The following is a 20,365-nucleotide window of genomic DNA, read 5'->3' as shown; positions in this document are numbered from 1 at the left end:
GTAACAAGCATTATCAGATTACGGAAATTAGGTTGCAGACTTGTTTGTTTAGTTTACTTCCATCAACATCAATTGTTTATTAAAAACACATCTTTACTTATTTATTAATCATAAAATAACAGCAAGCTTGATCAATCATGTGTACATACATTTTGTCATAGTTCAGTTGTATAAAAAAGAATCAAAATCGAACATAAGTTCATAAGGATCATAATTCCATCCTTGAGCAAGTATGCCTGCAAATTGTTATTGTCACCCTACTGGTTGATTACAATAGAATGGAAGAAAAGAAACGTTTTTAAAAGAAAAAAAACACAACATATGTCACGTACGTGGCACTTCCCGGGTCATCCATTATTGCACGCCACCAGTGCGTACGAGCGATCAGAGTATTTTCCACTCTTTATTCTCCTTTTCGACCTACAGCGTAGCGATCGGAACTAGCAACACCAGAGTTTCGACGCCAAACGGGAAATCCATATCCTTGCGGAAAAAACACGTACGCGCCCTGTATGCTACCTACCGAGGAGATCATGTTTCGGTACGGTTAAAGACACCTTTGTTAGGAAGCTTCTGGGAGGCCAAATGGTGCCTCCTGGTCTGCACATATATTGGAGTTGAATTTCGCTCACGTACGGGTAGAAGGAATGATGATGTTATTGATTTTGGCCTATTGCTGCTTATGCTTTCAACGTGCAAAATTGCGGAAGAGCAGATGATGACAATAACTCTATCTTGCCATGGTAACTGAAGGAAGTACGACAAAGTATTTCGCAGTAAACTGGCATACTGTGTTCACATTTGCAGGATTTCCCTTTTATTTAACTATTATCGATCATGGAAGTCTTATTATAAGCGTAGAGTAGTTTTTTATTCATTTAAAAAAAAATGATCTGATACACATACACAATTTATGTGGTGTAAATAAAATCCCCAAAATTACATGGCTTGTATGACGAACAAATGAAATAATTTACATTATTTTGAGTAGTAGCTAAAACATATAGTTTTATGTTATCTTGATAAAATTATTGTTTATAGATCAACACCTTTGAAGAGAAAAAGCCAAAAATCGCGTACCCATAACATGAAGACTCAATAAACCGTAAATCTATGACGACAGGATGATCCCAAATAAGATAAAAAGAAGGCAAAAAAACTAACACAGAAAAAAAAATTAAAAAAAACGTTACAAAAAAAAAACGTTCAAACAAGAACAAAAACTTCCAGCGCGAAACAGAATTCAAAAACAAAATGCTCTTTGGTAAATAAACACTTTTTTTGGTTTCAATTTTTTTCCTGTTTCTGTTTTGGTTTAGTTTTTTTCTGAATCACCGCAATAACAAGGAAGTGGAAGGAAAAATCAAAAGCCTTAAAAAACTACACAGTGACAGCTTGCACGTGTAGTATAAGTGATGTACATCCGATGTAAGAAAAAAAGGGATGATCGCGGCTGGTTATCGGTTTGACTTTGGATGTCATAATAGGAAAACGAGGGGTGTAAAGAATATTTATTACCCTTTAAACAACGCTAACTCGCCGTGACACATATGCTAAGTGAAGCATGCGATATGAGGATTAATGGCTTAGGATATGTATAAAAATCCATTTAAAATACTTTATTGAATGAAACGAATCACATTACAACCATAAATCACAAAACTGAATGAGTCCTTCGGAATCTTGCAATAAAAGACAAAAATAATTTTAAAGATTGTAGCATGGCTTGCAACTGTAACATCAAGGACCACCTTGAATTGCTTATAAAACTGTTAAGCTATTGCATGTAAAATCTACAAGTACTCGACTATTCTAAATCGCAAAAACATTGCACCATCCCTAAGTGTGCTCCTTCAGTAGCGATCGTCGTAAAGATACCCGTTGGTACCGTTCGCAGGAGCCAGCAATTATCAAGGAATGTTTATAATAGTGCACAAAATGCATCACGGTCAAACGCCAATGGCCAGTTTTGCTTCGACAAAAACAGATCCTTGCAATCGACGATCCGTGCCAGACTCGTGCTATTCGTTGGCTTATGATTGGCTTTCCTCGACCCTGTAATTATCTCCATCTGTAGAAGCAACAGGAGTAACCTTCCGATTATTGTTTTTGTTGTTGTTGTTCCATCTAAGAAGCGTCGGATCAAATGTTGCAAATATGCAGCTCAGCGAAATACCATTCCACAAAACGAGACCATTCGCCGTTTGTCCAATGAAGCAACGCGAACGAAAATCAGTCAAACAAAAACGCACATCCCGAGGACCATCAACTGCAACAGACCGCCAGAAACTTGCAAAAGTGAGGGCAAAATTATGGACTGAAAGTCACTGTAAAGCCTTTACGGTTTGGGGTATTGCCACAACGCTACGCCAGACGGGTGGCAAAGAAAATGTTTGAAATCGAGTCGGTGATTTAACTGCTCCACCTAACCAGCCGAGCTGAGTGCCCTCGATGCTGATGGAACATTCTTCGGTTTAAAGACACGCTTTCGGCTCCCCAAGCCAGCGTATCGTCCTAATTCCCTTCGGTACCTTTTGATGATCGCTCGGCCAGAAAAGAAGCATCCATGATGTTGCATGAATCGAAAGAAGAAAAAAAACATCCAAGACACATTCTGCATTGCATTTGTGTAACGCCTTGGTGGTACCGCAGACCACGCGAGGCATCGGTGCTGATTCTGTTCCTTGAGTGTGTGTGTGATTTTTTTTGCAGTCTAAGTTAGAGGCTAATTGGGTATCTAAATGCCAGACGGTCCCTTGTTTTATGGTCCATGGCCACGAAACAGTAGACTCCACCAGATGCACTGTCCGGCATTCGGGGCGTCGTCGTTGGCTGCCGTCTCGTTCGTGCCTTTAATAATATATCCTTCCAGGACCTTGGGATCAGATGGGGCTCGATGTGGTTGATCAGATGGTTTGTTGTGTTTCGTGCGATTCGTTTTCGATTTCAAATGCTGATGTGGTTGCAGTCTGATGGTAACGGTGTATCAAAATGAAGCTGAAAAATATTACCTTGAATACCGTTACGCATTTGGCAATAGGAAGGATAGATCATTGGCAACGCAATGAAAATTGTATTTTATTATTTATGCGGTCAGATTCGCGGAGGATGATATTGTGACTATACATGGCATTTATATATACTCCCCACAGGAAAATAATTTACGATATTAAAAAATAGAAAATAAATTATTGTTTGTTTACTATAAATTCTAACCGAATCATTGTTCCAAACATATTGAAAAAAAAGGACGTCATCTAATTAGTAGACACCGAACGACTCACCAAAATTTGGTTTTATGAGGACGAGGCATAGTCAACTCTGCGTTTTAGGACTTATTCAATATAACATATGAATCCTAACATCACATAATATTCCTGTTTATTTCTTACATACGTTGTTAAATAGTCAAATGAATCTATCAAATCCAAATTCTATGATCTACGTGATGACCAAAAACAACCTCCAGACGAAATTCAAAAACGTGTTCTTTATCACACATTAATCAGGCCCATGAATTTATCATTGATTAAAGCAGCCGACTCACACAATCATGGTGGCCTAATTTGATCATTTGCACGGCTCCGTGTCCCTAATAGAACGGTCCCTCCTTGAGAATGCTTCCAAACCCATGAATCATGTCTGTCCTTGCGGTAGAAACCGGAGACCGTAAAATGCTGCGTTGAAACCGGTGTCATTGGTATGATGATTCGAAAGCTAAATGATGTGCTATGCTAAAAGTCTCTTTTTGCGCCCGCTTTTGCTCTATCTGCCCAAAACTTTGCACCGAAGGCCATGCACTGCATCCTGGAGAGCCCAGGATTGGGTGTTTCCTTGCTCAACGGCCTCGTCAATCCCTTCGTCAATCAAACCATTAACCAGGGCCGACAGACAATATAATTATAGAAACCTTCGGCAATCGACACGCGGTGGCGGCTTTCGTCATCGATCGTTTGTATGTGTGTGTGTGTGTGCGCGCTCCTGCCGCCCAAAGTATCGCCGACACGGTAAGGTTCAAAGCCAGCACAAGGAACGCCAAGCATAAGGCAAACACCATCCGTCCGTCCGTCCGCCTTCTAATTATTGAAAAACAAACGGCAAATGACCGCAACGCATGGTGGTGGATGCTGGCGTTTAGGACCGGCGAAACCCTCCGGGCCTGATGCGCCCGATGCTTAGGCCAATTTCTCGACCACAGTGTGTCCGTGTGTGCACAGTGACTTGGCCGTTTGATGTGATCCCACCGGTACACGTACGTTCGGTCATTTTGATCCTCCCCCTATTTCTGTTTCGTTTCACCGCTCCGAGGGCGGCATCGTTTGTTTTAGTTTGTTTGTCAAACCGTGTTGTATACGACTTTTCTCGCAGCTTCTCTTCTACCGACACACACACGCACACACACCTGCTACCTACCGCGGATAAGTTTCCTCCGATTTCCTCCAGTTTCCTTTCCGGGTGTTTGTAATAATTTTCAACTCCTATAATCTCAGGGGTTTTTTTTGTGACCGCCTTATGCTCTACCACAATATTTTCCTTTTGGACCATCTTGTTCCTCCAGGCGGTGTACATTTGCTTTGCACGATAATCGTGTTGCTATTGTTTACTCATCGGTAATCACATAAATTTGTGTGCATATTTGTTCAGCTTCTCAGCAGCAATGGCCCTAGGAAGTCTTCGGGATGCGGCGCAAAGAAGCGGACAGCATAATAAGCGAGTTTGAGATGTAAATCCTAAGAGGGAAAGTGATGTTTTTGCATGCAATTGCTTTGTCAACTGTTTGGGAGAATGTTGGGATTTAAATAGTAGAACAAAATCAATTCATTCTCGAAGTAGTACCAACAATTCACAAAATCTATATCAAACTGATAATTGTATTCAATTTCAATGAAGTAAGCCAATTATCATAATCAAGTGCACCAGCTTTAAAAAAAAGCGGAATTAAATCTTGCGGAAAAGCCCCAATACACCAAACCACAAAGCACAATCCGTCATGGGAACGCACCCCATGGGAACATCATGGGTGTTCAGTTTATCCCCTTCGCCCAATAAGAGGATCGAATGCAATCACCAATCTGTTGCTGGTGGTTTCAGCTGGAAACGATCATTAATAACGCTACTGGTGCGGCCCAGATTAGATGTGTAGCAAGCGGACCTGACCACCTCGGAGGATCAGAGATTGTTTGAAGTAAGTAATGTAAAGAAATTAGAAAGAGGGCGGTAGGAAGCGATGATGAAATGAAAATGTTAGTTACGCTGAGCAGGAATAGAACCAAAAAAAAGAAAACAAAAAACAAAAGAATACTTCATCACTTTTATTAAGAGATAATCAGCCGTTGAAGTCCACTTTGAGGGTTGGTGCCTGGTTTTCATTTGTTCTTTCATCACACTTGAGAGCTTATATTTTGTAGGCAAGCAAATGGTTTGATATCATATCATAGGACCACTCAAAATCGGTGAGGGCCTTTTAGGCGCTATACGTTTTTGCACCAAATACCTGATCGGTATGCCTAGATAAGGAAAATTTGATCTATGTGTGTATCGAATATGAGGCCAAGCAACAAAAGAACATGTTAATACATGATAAATCTCCTTTGAGTATGTACTTTAATAGTAATAGTAAGACAAAACAATATCAAAATTTTAAATGTTGTGTTAAAACTGTATTAAAAGATGGAAAAGAGCATCATCTATATGTCTCAATTTCAATCGCTACAACAACAGGTACAATGCAAAACGGTAAATTCTAAACCATTAATTTTGGCACCCTTCTAGTCCATAGATTAAATTTCAATGACCACTTCTTTGCTGTAACAGATAAAGCCAATATAATGATAGTTTTTATTAGGCCAACAATATCTCACTTGAAGGACCAAGGATTTATATTAGAATTCAACTCGGTAACTTGCGCGCCTTCTAAAGTTGTTAGGATCAACAAGCTAGAGTCGATCCAGCGTAGGTTCATTAGATAAGTTTTTCGTAATCTACCATGGTTGGACCTTAATAAAATGCCCATTTACCACGTGCGCTGCTCCGTATTGGATTTATAACCACTTTTAGACAAAAAGTTGCATAGGCTATATTAATAATTAAAATGCTTGCCAATGAGATTGACGCTACTTATCTTCTTGAAAGTTTTAAAATTATTCCCCCTTGAAAGAGTACAGGCATCCCCCGAGTTACGACCCCCTTCGAGTTACGACGATTCGCAGATACGACGATTTTGATTTTGACAGTTAAAAGTTGTCATTGAAAAGAAATTGATGTATTTTTTTGAATATCTGGGCTGATAACCGTTATACACACATTTCCAAAGATTCCACAACTACCCTATCTTGAATATCTATATTGTGTACGGTTTTTAAAATATAATTATTACATTATCAAACATTATTTAAAATAAAATACACGATATCATAAATTCCAACTCTTCAACTTCGGTTGTAAACTTAATATTCATAGATATTCGACATACGACTTTTTCGACTTACGCCTTGCTTTGGAACATTTTTTCGGTCCCAAATACAGTCGTATCTTGGGGGACACCTGTAATTCGTGTATGTACACATCACCTCTTACCAAATCGAATAATGTTTATGCCAGCAATACTCCTCTAACAACTAAGGGCCAAGTGTTTTATAAGTTTAGCTCCTATCACGACTATTACTTCAACATTTTGACATTTGAAGACTTTTTTTTGCCATGGACAAATTTGGCTAACTGAGACTAGTGTTAAGTATTGGCTATATGAATCTAATGTTCAATTAGACATAAGTCCGTTGAATAAATACCCATTATAATAATAATGCTCTTTCAAAAGTACATATAAAGTCGTGTCGACGCCACTTGAACTCAATGGCACGCACGCTCCGGCCCAACAATGCGCTCTGATCTAAAAACACGCGAGGAAAACTAACCCCATTAAAGTGTTCGTGTACGTATACTCCACGGCGTAAACGGTTATAACCGGAACTGCGCAAGCTGCACGCTAATTGCAGGGTATGCAGGCAAGGACAATTTCTTCAAGATCACTCGTCCTGGGCTTTCCGCCACCGAATAATTGAAGGGATGGAATCAAAAGCATTGTGTACCTCCAGTTCGCTCACGTTCTGTATCGGCATTCAAATCTTTTGTTCGTAGCGATGCTGAACAAGAATATGCTGTAGAAACACACGTCGGTTTCTTCCCGCCCATCGCAACTCGCACTCTCCTCGGCGAACGAGAAGCAGTAGTTTGATATCGCGACTTGTTTGATTCAACCAACAGCCATATTTAACTTCGTGCACATTGCATCCGGAGCATGTGTTGATATTCTACACTTCAATTACCAGACAACCGGTGCTGCCTGCTCAAAGCCGTCTGCTGTACGACCAAAACCAGGAAGTAGCAGCCGCATCCTAGACAATGGATTGTGGCGTCTGTTCGGCCCACCGAAAATAAAATAAAATAAAAAACAACAACGAGGAACTTGAGTCCCAAACGCGTGCCGCATGTTATTTGCGTTCTTAATTTTAAATATTTGCCCTCGTGCCCTCGTGCAAGTTGGTGTGTGTCCTTTCAGAGATTGCTGTTCTTGCCGCCGGATCTTTTGATTGAGGATTGTGACTAACCAAGAACACGATACTTTCTGTTTCTGCACCAGATACTGAGGGATTTTGTTTGTTCACGTTCTTAACTTTTGTTGTATGGTTGCTTGTTTCCAAGTCGTTTTGCTGGTTTGCTGTTTTCTCCAACATATTTTGTAGTTTAATGAAGTCGTTCATGTAGATGATCTAGCCTTTTGTTGTAAGCATAAGAGGTTCTTGTTGGTTTTCCTTGTTGGAATCTTATTTTCTGTATTTAGTGCTACAACTGAAGTTAGTCCAGAACAGTCATAGCCACTCGTTTGATTTGATTTTTTGTAACTGATTAGGTCATTCGTAATTTCAAATTGTCCTTCAAAAATTTAAAATTGAACTAAAGCCAAAACAAAAATGTTTAAGAACCATTTGTACAGAATCAAAAAAACATATACAACTTTTTTTCTGCTAAGACCGGCCTAGTTGGCCGTATCATTTTTTACATAAAACAATAAAAGCTGATAACGATTTTGAATTTTCAATACATTATTGATAAAATCTTTTATGTTCATGTTTCTATTTTTAGAAATTTATGAAATAATTAGGTTAGCAGGAATAGCTTTTTTTCTATTTAGAAGCACCGTTGCTTCGGCCGTATTGCTTTTAGAATAGGAATAAAAAAAAATTAAAACTCACAATAATTCCAAGAAACATAAATGAATTGTAACACTTTAACCATGGTAGCAAGAGATACGCCGGTCTCATGGTACAGTCATCAGCTCGTACGACTTTACAATATGCCTGTTATGGGTTCAAGCCCCAAATTGACCGTGAAGCCATACGTAGGACTTGACTATCCTGGTATGGGGGGGGGATCAATAAGTAAATGAAAGCCAACCCCGCAAGTGGTACAGGCAGGCCTTGACCGACAACGGGTGTTGAGCCAAAAAGAATAAGAAGAAGAAAAAAGATATACTCTTGTGGTATCGTCGTCAACTCGTACGAGTTAACAACATATCTGTCATGGGTTCAAGTCCTAAATGGACCATGCCCCCATACGTAGGACTGGTGACTACTTTGCTATGGTACTAAATAAGTCACTGAGAGCCAAGCCCCCACAGGCAGGCCTTGATCGACAACAGTTATATTGTCAAAGAAGAAGGAGTAGGAAAATATACCGTTATTTTTCGTCAGATTATTATTTTAACTAAGGAATGTAAAACGTGATACCTATTTCCGAAGAACAGAATTAAAGCGTGGTACTCAACAACATGCTCGTCATGGAATCAAGCATATGTAAAACGAGCTCTTTATATCCTGTTAAGAAAAAACCCATAGAGTTGTTGATAGCAAAGTCAATATAGCCGCTGAAGCATGCTGAGACCGAAAAAGGTTGTTGCGCCAAATAAGAAGTATTTTTTTTGTTTGTTTTAGCTTTCTAGCTCAACACTACAAACAAGCACAATGCAAACCCTTAAAAGTCTACGCTTTGTAACAACTGGTATCCATTCCAACTTAAAGCCCTCGGAGCAAGAGACTCCTGTTACTATCTTTGTATAACATATCCAATCGACAGGCAATCTTTCAAATTTTTGCCCAGCAATACGTTACCGCAGCGGTGTTAAAAGGTGCCTTTTGGCTGTTTTGAATTTGAGCTTTTAAGTGCTGTTTGTGGTCGTTTGTGAGCCAATAACATTACTAACTAAAAAGAACCATGATAGACGGTCCAGAATCAGCATCCTTAAAAGATTATCCTACACTTGAAAGGCAGTATTACGAGCAAAACTCAATAAGTAACCAACAAAATTAGTTATAAGCAATAATTATTTTGAGCTCATTCCCTGTGATTGTTCGTCGAATTTTACAGACACACTCGCTATTTGATGGTAAGATTACGAGCTCAAGTCTAAAACATAGCACATGTGCCTCCTATCACAGTACTGTTTTTTTTTTTCTTTCTTTTCATTCTGTTGCTCAAAATTGGAAATTGCATTTGCATCGATCATTTTGAATTACAACTTGGCCAAGGTATACACTATATTGCTATACCTTGTTCGACGAATTTGTCGCACATCAATTTGACAGCTTCATATTTTGTTTCCTTTCTGTGCATTCGTCTGGGAAAGTTTTTCTCTCCGTAGTTGCATAATTCAAACGTTCTAATTCGAAAAGCGTGTATGGTGCTCATATTGTGCTATAAAAATTGTGTTCAAAGTTCATCAAATAATTACTGATACTGAATAAAATTGCTTCAAAGAGCGATTGAAGAATACGTGTACTTGTACGCAAAGTTATTCCACGTAAACAGGGCATTTGTTGGCACAGCTTTACTGTTCTAATTCGTAACAGAAAAAAACCTCCCGCCAGTTAGCACGTTGAACAGAGCTGGATAGTTTCACAAGAGCAACAGGCACAACAACCTACACCAAGCTTTTGTGCGCGCTTTATCGAACTCTTTTTTATCAGCATCCTCGAATCAGACGAATGCATCGAAGATCGAAGAAAGGAAGTAACGCAATGTCTGGTTTGTGCGCCATACAAATGGTATCCTCCCGATCGAAATATTCACAACCGTGGCGGTAGCTTCTGAAAAACATGACGCGACAGAACATCGCCTACCGGCATTGTACGATCGAATGCATTTATTATATATGGTGCGTCGAGGAATGGCAAAGGACGTGCCGAATTCCAAGTACAGTTACAAGGTGCAGACAAAGTTCCGACCAGCAACAATGCCAATCTGCTTCAAGAGAAGCGGGAGGCTAAATAATCGATGCTTTCCCGGCACGGAGCTAACAATCCATCCTGGTAAAGACATAAATGTATTCCCGGCTGCCATTGAAGTGAGAGTCTCTAACGGTTTATATTGGGGATACATTTAGAAGCCTACCGGTTTTCAAGGCCTACTGCAGATGTAAGAACAGATCCTGCGTAACGACAGCCATCCTCATGTCTGCGAGACAAACCACCGGTATCACAATTCCATGTTGTAAGTTTGCAACCGTAGATGACTTCCAAGTTGAAAGATAAGGAGGTAGCAAGAGCGGTAAGTTCAAAATAAACATTAGTATTTAAATCTCTTAATTAAACACGAGAATATTTGCTTCTATTTGATTTAATTCTGAATGTATTTGCAATAATACCTTTATCAATTATTATCTTCAATAAGCCCTTGAGTTTTTAAACCGCTAGATTCCATTATTGGTAATGGGGTTTCTTTCTCCAACCAGCGTAGGAATGTTAGTGAGACACAAAACTGTGTAAAACGCTCTGTCCTGTTGCATTTTGGCAGCAGAGGCTGAAATCAAAAAGAAATCCGTACAGCAAACCCTGAGAGTAGAACAAGTTTAATCCCAAACATTCCCAAAACGAGGCTGACAGGTGGAGCAAGCGCTTAGCAATCCCAAAGGTCGACGGCAGAATCAAATGACGAATTGCACTATAATCTCATGCAAGGTCCCTATTAAGGAAGCGGTTCGAATCTCGTTTCTGCGATGCATTACGCCGCCGATTTGTTTTGAAAAATTTGGTACTTTGTGGTTGAATAATTTATTGGCTCACAACGCACTGCCCAGAACCACACATCGACGAAGTAACGCTACCATCAATAGTAGTTTGCGTCCGAGCAGCGAAATACAAAGAATGCGCATACAATACGGGCTCTGCCCGGCCGATAGGGGCTGGATTCGTTTTGTTGAAAACTGATGAATATAAATTAAGCCATATATAAATTGGTTCTCGCTTCATTTGCCAATCGGTTGCGCACGAAACGCGCCTCAAATCCGAGCGCGTTCGCCTGCTCAGCTTCTTTCTGGACATGAGAAGAATGTTCGGGAATAATTATTCACTGCAAGCGTTCTGTTTCTTTTAGTGTGCACACGCTTAACTTTACGAGCCAGGTAGACCAACAATTACGGGAAGGAAAATGCATAATCTGTTACCAAAAAAAAAAACACACGACTCAACATATATTTCAATAGCAGTGATAAAGTGGGTGTTACCGGAGCGATATTACCTTTCCATCGTCTGGCTCGTCACTGTGCCGCAATTTACGCAAAACGCGGCGGCGAATATGTTGCAAAATTCAAATTAAAACGGCTCAACCTTGCAGAGCCGCACACTCATAAGTAACGTGGAATTTCAAATCATCGTTCCATACCATCACACCGTAGCCAGGTTGCAAGGGAAGAGAGCATACAGTAGGTCTGTAACAAGCATCACCAAAGGGCAAAAACGATCCGATATTCAAAACTGTTATAATGCTCATGCATGTCAAAATGTAGAGCTTTGGTCGAATAGTTTATGTTTGAAGAATGAATCACACCGTCCACCAGCCAACTAATGCCCGAAATTTCCATTTCCAATTTGTGACCACAAAAATCGTGTACTTTTGCCTCTAGATTGGAATTGCGATCGAAGGGGATCACACCGGGTTCCGAAACCATACGCGAATTGGAATCGTTTTGTGCGCTCGCAAACTTTTTCGGGGCGGATCGGAATGTTGATGGGCTCTGCTTTTATGTATGCTCTACTACTACTACTACTGCCAGAGCATTCGGTATCGATGCAGCTGTTGTAAAAATTCACGCAACCTCGACTGGACATGTGGCGCGCTTTATAGGAGTCAGGACCGTCGAGATTTTCCGTTGCATGAGATATTCTTTTCTTCTGGTGGTTCTTCTTCTGTTGCGACTGAAAGCAAATAGGTTGACAGCGCAATTGATCTTTTTTCACCTCTAAAAAACGGTTTTCTTCATGTCCACCACTTCCACCAAACTCAAAACGATGTTTCTTACACTAAAATAAAATCATCAAAAGGTGTTGATAAGACGATAGCATATCGAAAAAAGGAATTGAGAGTAACATTCCTTAACTTAACTCTCTTTTTTTTTTTGCAAAATGCATCGGCCTAAATAAACAAAAATTGGACCACTGTACAGCTTTTACACCCTCGTGATCCAAACTGATGATAAATTATGCAAAATGGGCTGTTTTTAAACTCACCGACAATCGTAGCGAAACTACAACGCTCCTACATTCCGTAAACAGAACAAAACACATAACTCTACCGTACACATAAGCGCGCGACACACGCGACAACTTTGAAGAAATATCAAGATTAATAACTGTCACCACGTGATGTGCCACGGAAAGCGGCGGAGAAAAGAGTGTTCCTTAGCCGCCCCCCCCCCCCTGAGAGCGTCATAATCTACTGGAGAATGTTGAGTAAACTCCTATGCCACACACTGCGGGATACCTTCACAATATTTAAAAAAAAAAAACTACCATCAAACCAAGATTAAGGTGAAAATGATAAATGAGAAAACCAACCAAAACGACCGTCGTCCGTCTAAACGTGAAGGGAGGGAATAGTAATCGTGATTCGAGATCGGATTAACACCGAAAAAATAAACATGAACGTAAACAGCTTGAAAACTAGGCTAAGAAAAAATCGGTCGGTATGTGTGGCAGTGAAGTTGACCGAAGCATTCTATTGGGCACAATAGTTGAGAGAGTAGCGCACATTATTGGTCCCTCAAACACAGCGACTTTAGATACAATCGTAAAAAAGGGATAAAATAATTGATGCTTGAAAGGTTACATCATATAGGTATAAGTTACCGTACGGAATTTTGAAGAAGTGAAAATTTCACAGTAAAGCAAACATTCTTATAAAAATCGATTGAGAATGGTCGTTTTCTAAAGCTTCCGGGCGACCTTTCCGGTGTGCCTTACCTTTACCGTTGAACTGTCTGTCGGCACCTGTTTGCGCTGGCCACGAGGCACGAAAACACTTACGATGCAAGATAATCACACCTGCCGTTCTACCGGAACTTCCAAAGCATACCGCTGGATGGGTTGCGCTTGCAATTAACATCGAGAGCACTCCCTATTCTTCCCTGTTTGCAAACTAGTTGAAGGTGCATGAGAATGCAACTCGCGACTTGGGTGTGGGCGATGATTTATGGGATGACCCCACCATGTGCTGGACGACTATACTGTAACACACATTACCGGCTTTAACTGAGGCAAATAGGTAACACCCGAGGTTTGGCGCAGCACCAGACATTTATGTTGATTTATGGATGCACCATAATCAGAGGTCAGGTCGGAATTTGCTTAACCTTGCAATGATGAGTTATCTGTTTGTAGTGAGTGTTTAACATTGGCGCTACTGCTGTCGCGGCTGCAAGATCGATTGGATAGTTTTAATATCATGAGTGTTGCGACGAACTTGGACATAAAAATGCTTCTACACTTCGCCAATCCACAAACCGAAGGCCACTGAATTAAGATTGGAATCCATGCATCACAGATTAACCATTTCTTTTTTGTTGATTGAACAATATTGATTGTGATTCCAATTTTTCTAATATTAGTTCTGTTATAGATTTTTTTTGTTAAAATAGTACGATAAAAAAAATCATCTTCCACCGCGTCCGAGTATTTAGATTCAACTGAATGGACAACGATCTTACGGGATTCCGCAAACACAGCGCCTAAAGCGAAATAGCCCATTGCATACCTTTAGGCGGTTATTGGTTCTTGGTCTGGTTATTGGTTGGTTATACATTAAATAAACCTTAGCTGTGCTGCATGAAGTGGAAAAAGAGGCTGAAGAGGCCAATAGGCTCAAAGTCTCCATAAACATAAATAAAAAAAAAAAGTTGAAAATAAATTAAGATATGGAGTTACGATTACAGGCTCTGTAAAATCTGTATAAGGATATATTTAAAAAAATGCTTAAATTCATTTTACTGTACACATATACGTAATAAAACACGTTCCTTGGTTAGATTTATCCACAAAATTATTCTAAAATATAAAAAAATTAATGCAACAATTATTAGCTTCATGCGCGCGTAACAACTCAAGTTCATTTATTATCTCTTCAATTTACAGAAAAATAACAAAATTATGGCTTCATAAGCTATGCTAATCAAATTAATAACTTCAGAGTATTCAAAAATAGAGTATCATAGTCGCTATGCTAACCTAATTAATAACATTTAAATTTGCCTGATAATTACTACTCCCACTGACAGAGTTAAGAGAAAGAAGAATACCGCATGTAATTGTAAGATAACGTGCTGCAAGAGTTGAAATAAAAAGCATACCAAGCAGTAGGATAAAATTGCCGTGTAACTATTATCCGTATAATCGTGCCAGCCAGTTGCCCATAAATGAAATTCTAATTTGCCGCTTCAGCACATGTTGGTAAACCAGACTGTAAAGAGCTAGCTAACATGCAATACGTTTTCCTTACCATGAAAAGGCACCCAGTTGCAAAGTGAAATGGATCGTCATCCTGATCCGATCGTTACAACATCTCGTCACCACTGTTGTCATCCTGGTAGACAATCGGGGAGAGACTCGGCGAACGTTCTGTGTGAAATGGCGGTCTCCTTAGCGGCTGCTGCTGCTGCGACCCCAATAGTGCCATATCCTCCTTGCCACTGCTGCACACGAATTTATCCGTCACCGTCTGATGGTGCTGCCTGGCTGCTCTTGCTTCGGCGCGGCCATCCACTACGCGGGTATCGCTACTATCCTGCTCTGCATGTTCCGTTTGATTGAACACCTCGATGTGCGGATCACCGTACATGGTATCCAGTGTGGGCATATTTTTGGCCTTGAGCGCTTTCTCTACGGCCAGTCCGATTTGGGAGTATAGCTGCTGGCTGCTGATGATGCTTATTTCGGGCGGTTTTTCTCGCACCATCCCACCGGTGCTGCGACGAGAACGCAACAGCACGCGACGCTCGGGCGCATTCAGATATAACATTCTCGGCGGGGTGGGCGGTATGCTTTCGGTGGGTCTCAATGGCACGAGAAAGGTGTTATACTCGGGACGATTGTTGGTTTGTGCCGCCGTCGCTGTCGGTCCCATGTACATGCGCTCCATGGGACTGAGCAATACGGATGGGTTCAGCAGATGGGTGTTTGAGTCCCGGGCATCACAATATCGGCTGCGAAGCGACTGTCGATCAGTGTCCGCCTGGTCAGGCGCAAGCTTCCGAATGCGGGTCGGCGTCAAGAATGAAGTTTCGGTCGACTTGGAGCACTGGGATGGGTAGCGTGGGGGTGAGCGATAGGGGAAATGCTTCCGTTCTGGCTCACTGTCGGATGATGATGAAGCTGGCGGTGTTTCGTCGATGTGTATTTTTTCCGGCGGAACCGTGGGTGCCGGTTTCTTTCCGCTTCGCGATTTCCTTCTGGTCCTCGGTGTCGATGCTGGTGGTGGAGGTGGAGGAGGTGGTGGTGGTGGTGTTGAAGCTTTCTTATTTTTTGTGGTAGTGGATGGCGCTGGCACCGGTTCTGCAGTGGCTAGTTTTGATGATTTGGTGGAACGTTCTCCTTGTTGTTTCCGCTCTGGCGGTTGCCTTCCTTGGATGTCTTTTCTATCGGTTTGCTCCTTGGCGTAGCTGGAGAGTTTGGTTTGACGCATCGACTGCCGCCTGGCCCCCCCTGCAGCACCTGCGGAGCGAGTTTTAGAATCAGTAGATGTAGTATATTGCTTGGGAAGTACTTTACTAGGTTCATTTTTCTTCGCCGAGACAGGTTTCTTCTTCGTTACCATTAGTTTTTGTCGCTGCCACTGCGTACCGACGGTGGTCCTAGCCGTTGTTGCCAGCTCGGCCGCATCGCACTGCACCGCCACTTCCTCCAGGGGGAGACACTTTGGGGGACGCACTATCTTGCGCACCAAAATCACCTTGCGACCACCGCCCCCGGTTGCGCCAGCTGCGGTCGTTCGATTCCGGTGCTGTAGACGTATGAAGTTCTTCGTCCAGCGAACTAGCCGCTGTCGACTGGCCACCGTTTTGCGCCCGTACTCTTCCACCTGCTTCGCTAGAATCGTGGACAGCTTCTCATCGACTTTGGACGCGATCGCTTTGTACGTTTTGTTCACCAGACGCTTCTCGATTTGGTCGATTTGGTCCTTCTGCTTAGCATCTTTTTGGGCTTTCTTCTTCTTATTCTTCTTTTCTGTAGATGATTGCAATTCGATTCCGTACTGTTCGGCAATGTTGTTCAGGATGGCCGAAATGGATTCAGCTATCGGTTCGGAATTATCCGAATCATATTCCTGCCCGAGCGGCGGTTGCTGTTCTTCAACGGCTTCGTTTGAAACCGCCGTTGCAGCCACTTCCATCGGCACGTCGGCTTGGCACGCAGCATCCTCCCGCTGCACTAGTGGTGAGGGCGATCGTTCCTTTTCGAACGATATGGTCTGCGTTGTGGCCACCGTTGTTTCTGTGCGTGGTGGCACGTCCGTTTGACAAGCGATTTCACTACAAGCGATCGGTTTTTGCGGCGATCGAGTTGCCGCTGGATCATTATCGTCCGTCTGAGCGAACGTAGATGTGGTCGGCTTTGGGATGCGTGTCACCGACACCTGGCAGTAGCGGTTACTCGTTTGCGGCGGACACGTCTGTATGCCCCGAGTGATGCTAATCATCCGGGAAGTTGAAACAATTCGACCGGGGGTCGATAACGCCAACGAACGAGTTGAACTATTCAAACTAGCTGTAACCAACGGTGTTCTGTCGCATTCTAGCACGAGGCGCTTTTTACCGGTACGGTACGGTGTGAACGCATTTTCGAGAAGCGCCGTCGCCTCTACAGCACACCGCTTTTCTACTTTCGGCGTCGAGGTGCCGCTCGGGATGCCCATCGGTTCCGCAACGCACAATTTCACATCATTGGCCATCGTAATCGTTATACGTTATATGAGTTAAATACACCGATCAAATCAATCAAATAACTGCACTTTTCACTGGTTTACATTTGCTTTGGGATTTAAACACTCTTGCGAAACACGTCTGCACTAGCACACGAACCAGAGGTTGTGACGTTATGCGGTGAACAAATCTGCACATTGTTCGGTCCCTCCCCCCTTCCAAAAGCCGTGTCATACCCGGCACAAGCACACGCGATACGGTTCTTGGTAGTAGCAGTAATGATTGAGTTTTTATTCTTCTGTGCTCGATGTGAATTAAATAGAATTCTACACCACCACCGGTGCAGCCACAGTAGTGTACCAACTAAGGCAATCGCTTCTGTTTGTGCAAACTACTGTTATGGGAAGGAAAAAGAATCATACAAGAACACCTCTATTAAAATGAAATCAGAAAATGTTAAATAAAATAACTCGTTTTCATAATCAGCTCATAGCTTTTTTTCTCTTGTACTGAGTTGTGAAATAAATTGCGAACCACATCTCATGCATACTTTTTGTAGCGTACTGTGTGATCTGTGATAAGCGAATTTAAATATTATCAGCTTTCTACATCTCTCGCTCTCTCTTTCAGCATGGATCGCTCTATCCATGGGCTTTACCAGCGTGTCATGTGCTTCTTTGTTTATTAAAGTCATCATTGATTCGTCATTAACCACTACACCTTGCACCGGTGCCGGCTTGATAACTTATCACCAATACTAAACAGCGATACAGTGGTAAAGTCAAACTTGTACACCAAATTCGCAAACATAATTTTCTTCCAATTTGTAAGCGACTGAGAGATGGAACATTGTCCCGTTTCATCAAACATTAATGCCAAATTAATAACATCAAACATAAGGAATAGATTTTTGTTAATTATTAAACTGTTATATATTGTACAATTAAGGCATGGATCATTTAGAAATGGGTCACTTTGCTTTGCGTGTATCTTTTATACCATCAATATAATTGAAAAATATTGTTTGGATGAATCATAGGGTTTGTTATAATATATTTAATTATATATATGAAAGAAGTTATTCTTCGCATTTATGAAAACAAAATCTGGATTTTTTTTCTGTTGATACCTCCCATCAATCGGCGCACAGCTGCTTCAGTCACTGTTCTGGCCAGTAAATTCCACCAATTCTTCAATTGTATGATATCCTTGGCAACGGTTCCCTTTTTCTCTAATTGTTGTTCCATTATTGCCCAATATCGCTCTATTGGGCGAAACTGGGGGCATTTCGAGGATTCAGGTATTTTTATATTAATTTCCCACCTTTATTGTTATACCATTGTAGCACGTCGTTGCTATAATGGCAGCTTGCTAGGTGGCAAAGTTTGTTGCTTAAAGCACTCTTTCTTAAACAAATCCGAATTCATGTTCTTATTCGTCAGAAACACGAAGGCCTTTTTGCCACAAGAGTACAGGCGGTCCTCGAGATACACGGTTAATGGGGACCGAAAACGGCCACAAAATACCGCGTATCTCAAATTTCCGCGTAAGTCGAATCTCGTGATTTCCAGCTAAAATATCACAAATTTTCGTGTAATTTTGCAAGTAGGGGGCGGTTTTAGTCACTTTATGAATTATTTGATATGATTCTGACTGAATATAACAGTTTTAAACCTTTTGAAAAAGTTTTTAACATTGGATCGAAACGGAAATTCTTTGGCAATTTACAATTGATGTGTCAAATCAGTACAATTTGCTCAAAGAACTGTCAAATTTAGAAAACCGCGTATCTCCGAATCCGCGTATAAGAGGTACCGTGTATCTCGGGGACCGCCTGTAGATGCCTTGCCAAATCATTTTTTTTAGCGAATTTATCGGTGAAAACACTTTTAAACCTCTTGGGGACGTTGTCGCGAGCCTTATAAGATTTTACCCTCAGGATTTGAAATCGGCTTTCACGTAGGTTTAATTATCCATCAAAATACAACCATGCGGTTTGGTCAGCGTCTGATCGAACAGCGTATATCTATTGCTTTTTCTATCAAGTTATGGTTTGGATGTTCATTGCCTCGAAAACACTAAAAACCTTCTCGGAGTCGAATTCGCCGCACAGTAGAGCGGTTGGCGTTAAGTTTTTCGGCCAAATCGTATTTCGAGAAGTTTATGTTAAGTTTTTCCGAACGACTCTCAACCGCAGATTACGATTCACGCTTCCACTCCGTCGCTTAGTTTGCACCTTACGGGCAAGTAGGCAAGTCGTCTGTGTGCACTATAATTTAAACAAAGGGTCCCATTTCTAAATGAACCAAGCATTAGTACAATACCAGCTAGATACTATTAAAACAACCACATTGAAGCGGATTGTTTTGCGATACTTTCCATGGGGGGATGACTCAAGGGGGAATCCACTATGCGGCATCTTCCGGTTGTGCCTCTAACACTCGCTCAATAGCAACTACCGAACCTGCAAAACCTACTATTGTCGTATGAACCTATTGAACTCGTTGTATCCACGGGTTGGAATCGCACATGCTTTTCTGAACCTGCAGAACCTACAGGAACCAATATCACGACCCGGAACGCTCCGGGGTCATTTAAGTTATTTTCTCTAACTCACGGTTTTACAAAAATATAAGTTGCTTGTAACTAGTTCAAACTATTACAGTAGGTAAATTATGAATATAAATAGAGAGGAGGGAAAATAAATTTAATAAAGGAAACTCAAACAAAATTTTAAGGAGAACACTAGCTGGAACTGGCGTCGGTCCGCTGCCTCGATCTAAATGACGCCGAAGAAATGTCTAGATCAGATAATTGGGAGGTATCATTGCGGCGTCTGATGCACTTCAGAAACGGATCGCTCATGTCAAATTGGGTTTGATGTCTGGGAAGTGCTAGACGAGGACGATGTCTTAGTAGACGTGGAGGGACATAAAAAACAATAGAGGAAATGAGAGTAGGGAGTGTCGCTTATGGATGGCTCCGAACTAGTGTTGGGTCATACGATTGATTTCACGACCCGACCCGGAGTCGGGTGCAAGCCAGTCGGAATCGATTCCGACCCGTGGGTGCAGTCGGGTCAAGATAGGTTCAATCCGACCCGACCCGACCCGAACTCGCTGC

At 41.5% G+C, this 20,365-nt stretch overlaps 1 protein-coding gene and 1 long non-coding RNA gene across 2 annotated transcripts in view; one reads left to right on the top strand and one right to left on the bottom strand.

Moving 5' to 3' along the window:
* The first annotated feature begins 10,453 nt into the window (after positions 1-10,453).
* The window catches only part of LOC120894789, a 43,304-nt gene continuing 33,392 nt past the window's right edge, over positions 10,454-20,365 (top strand). The window contains exon 1 of the long non-coding RNA XR_005738235.1: positions 10,454-10,602. This is a non-coding gene — a long non-coding RNA (uncharacterized LOC120894789). The remainder of the gene's footprint in view (positions 10,603-20,365) is intronic.
* Positions 14,409-17,537, bottom strand: LOC120894786 (proteoglycan 4-like). Its single transcript, XM_040297608.1, has 2 exons — positions 16,092-17,537; positions 14,409-16,034 (listed from the first exon to the last, which is right to left on the bottom strand). The coding sequence occupies exons 1-2, from the start codon at positions 17,269-17,271 to the stop codon at positions 14,878-14,880; spliced, it is 2,337 nt and encodes a 778-aa protein (XP_040153542.1). The 5' UTR covers positions 17,272-17,537; the 3' UTR covers positions 14,409-14,877.

This window comes from Anopheles arabiensis, chromosome 2 (assembly GCF_016920715.1).
Source record: "Anopheles arabiensis isolate DONGOLA chromosome 2, AaraD3, whole genome shotgun sequence".
Taxonomy (NCBI): domain Eukaryota; kingdom Metazoa; phylum Arthropoda; class Insecta; order Diptera; family Culicidae; genus Anopheles; species Anopheles arabiensis.
Note: the sequence above shows the minus strand (reverse complement) of the source record. Positions and strands in the feature narration are given on the sequence as shown.

Bases quoted from the DNA above. Each gene is read 5' to 3' on its own strand.
- LOC120894786 (XM_040297608.1), bottom strand. From the start codon at position 17,271: ATGGCCAATGATGTGAAATTGTGCGTTGCGGAACCGATGGGCATCCCG. The intron at 16,035-16,091 runs GTAAAGTACTTC...CTCGCTCCGCAG, and splicing joins GGCGAAGAAAAATGAACCTA to GTGCTGCAGGGGGGGCCAGG.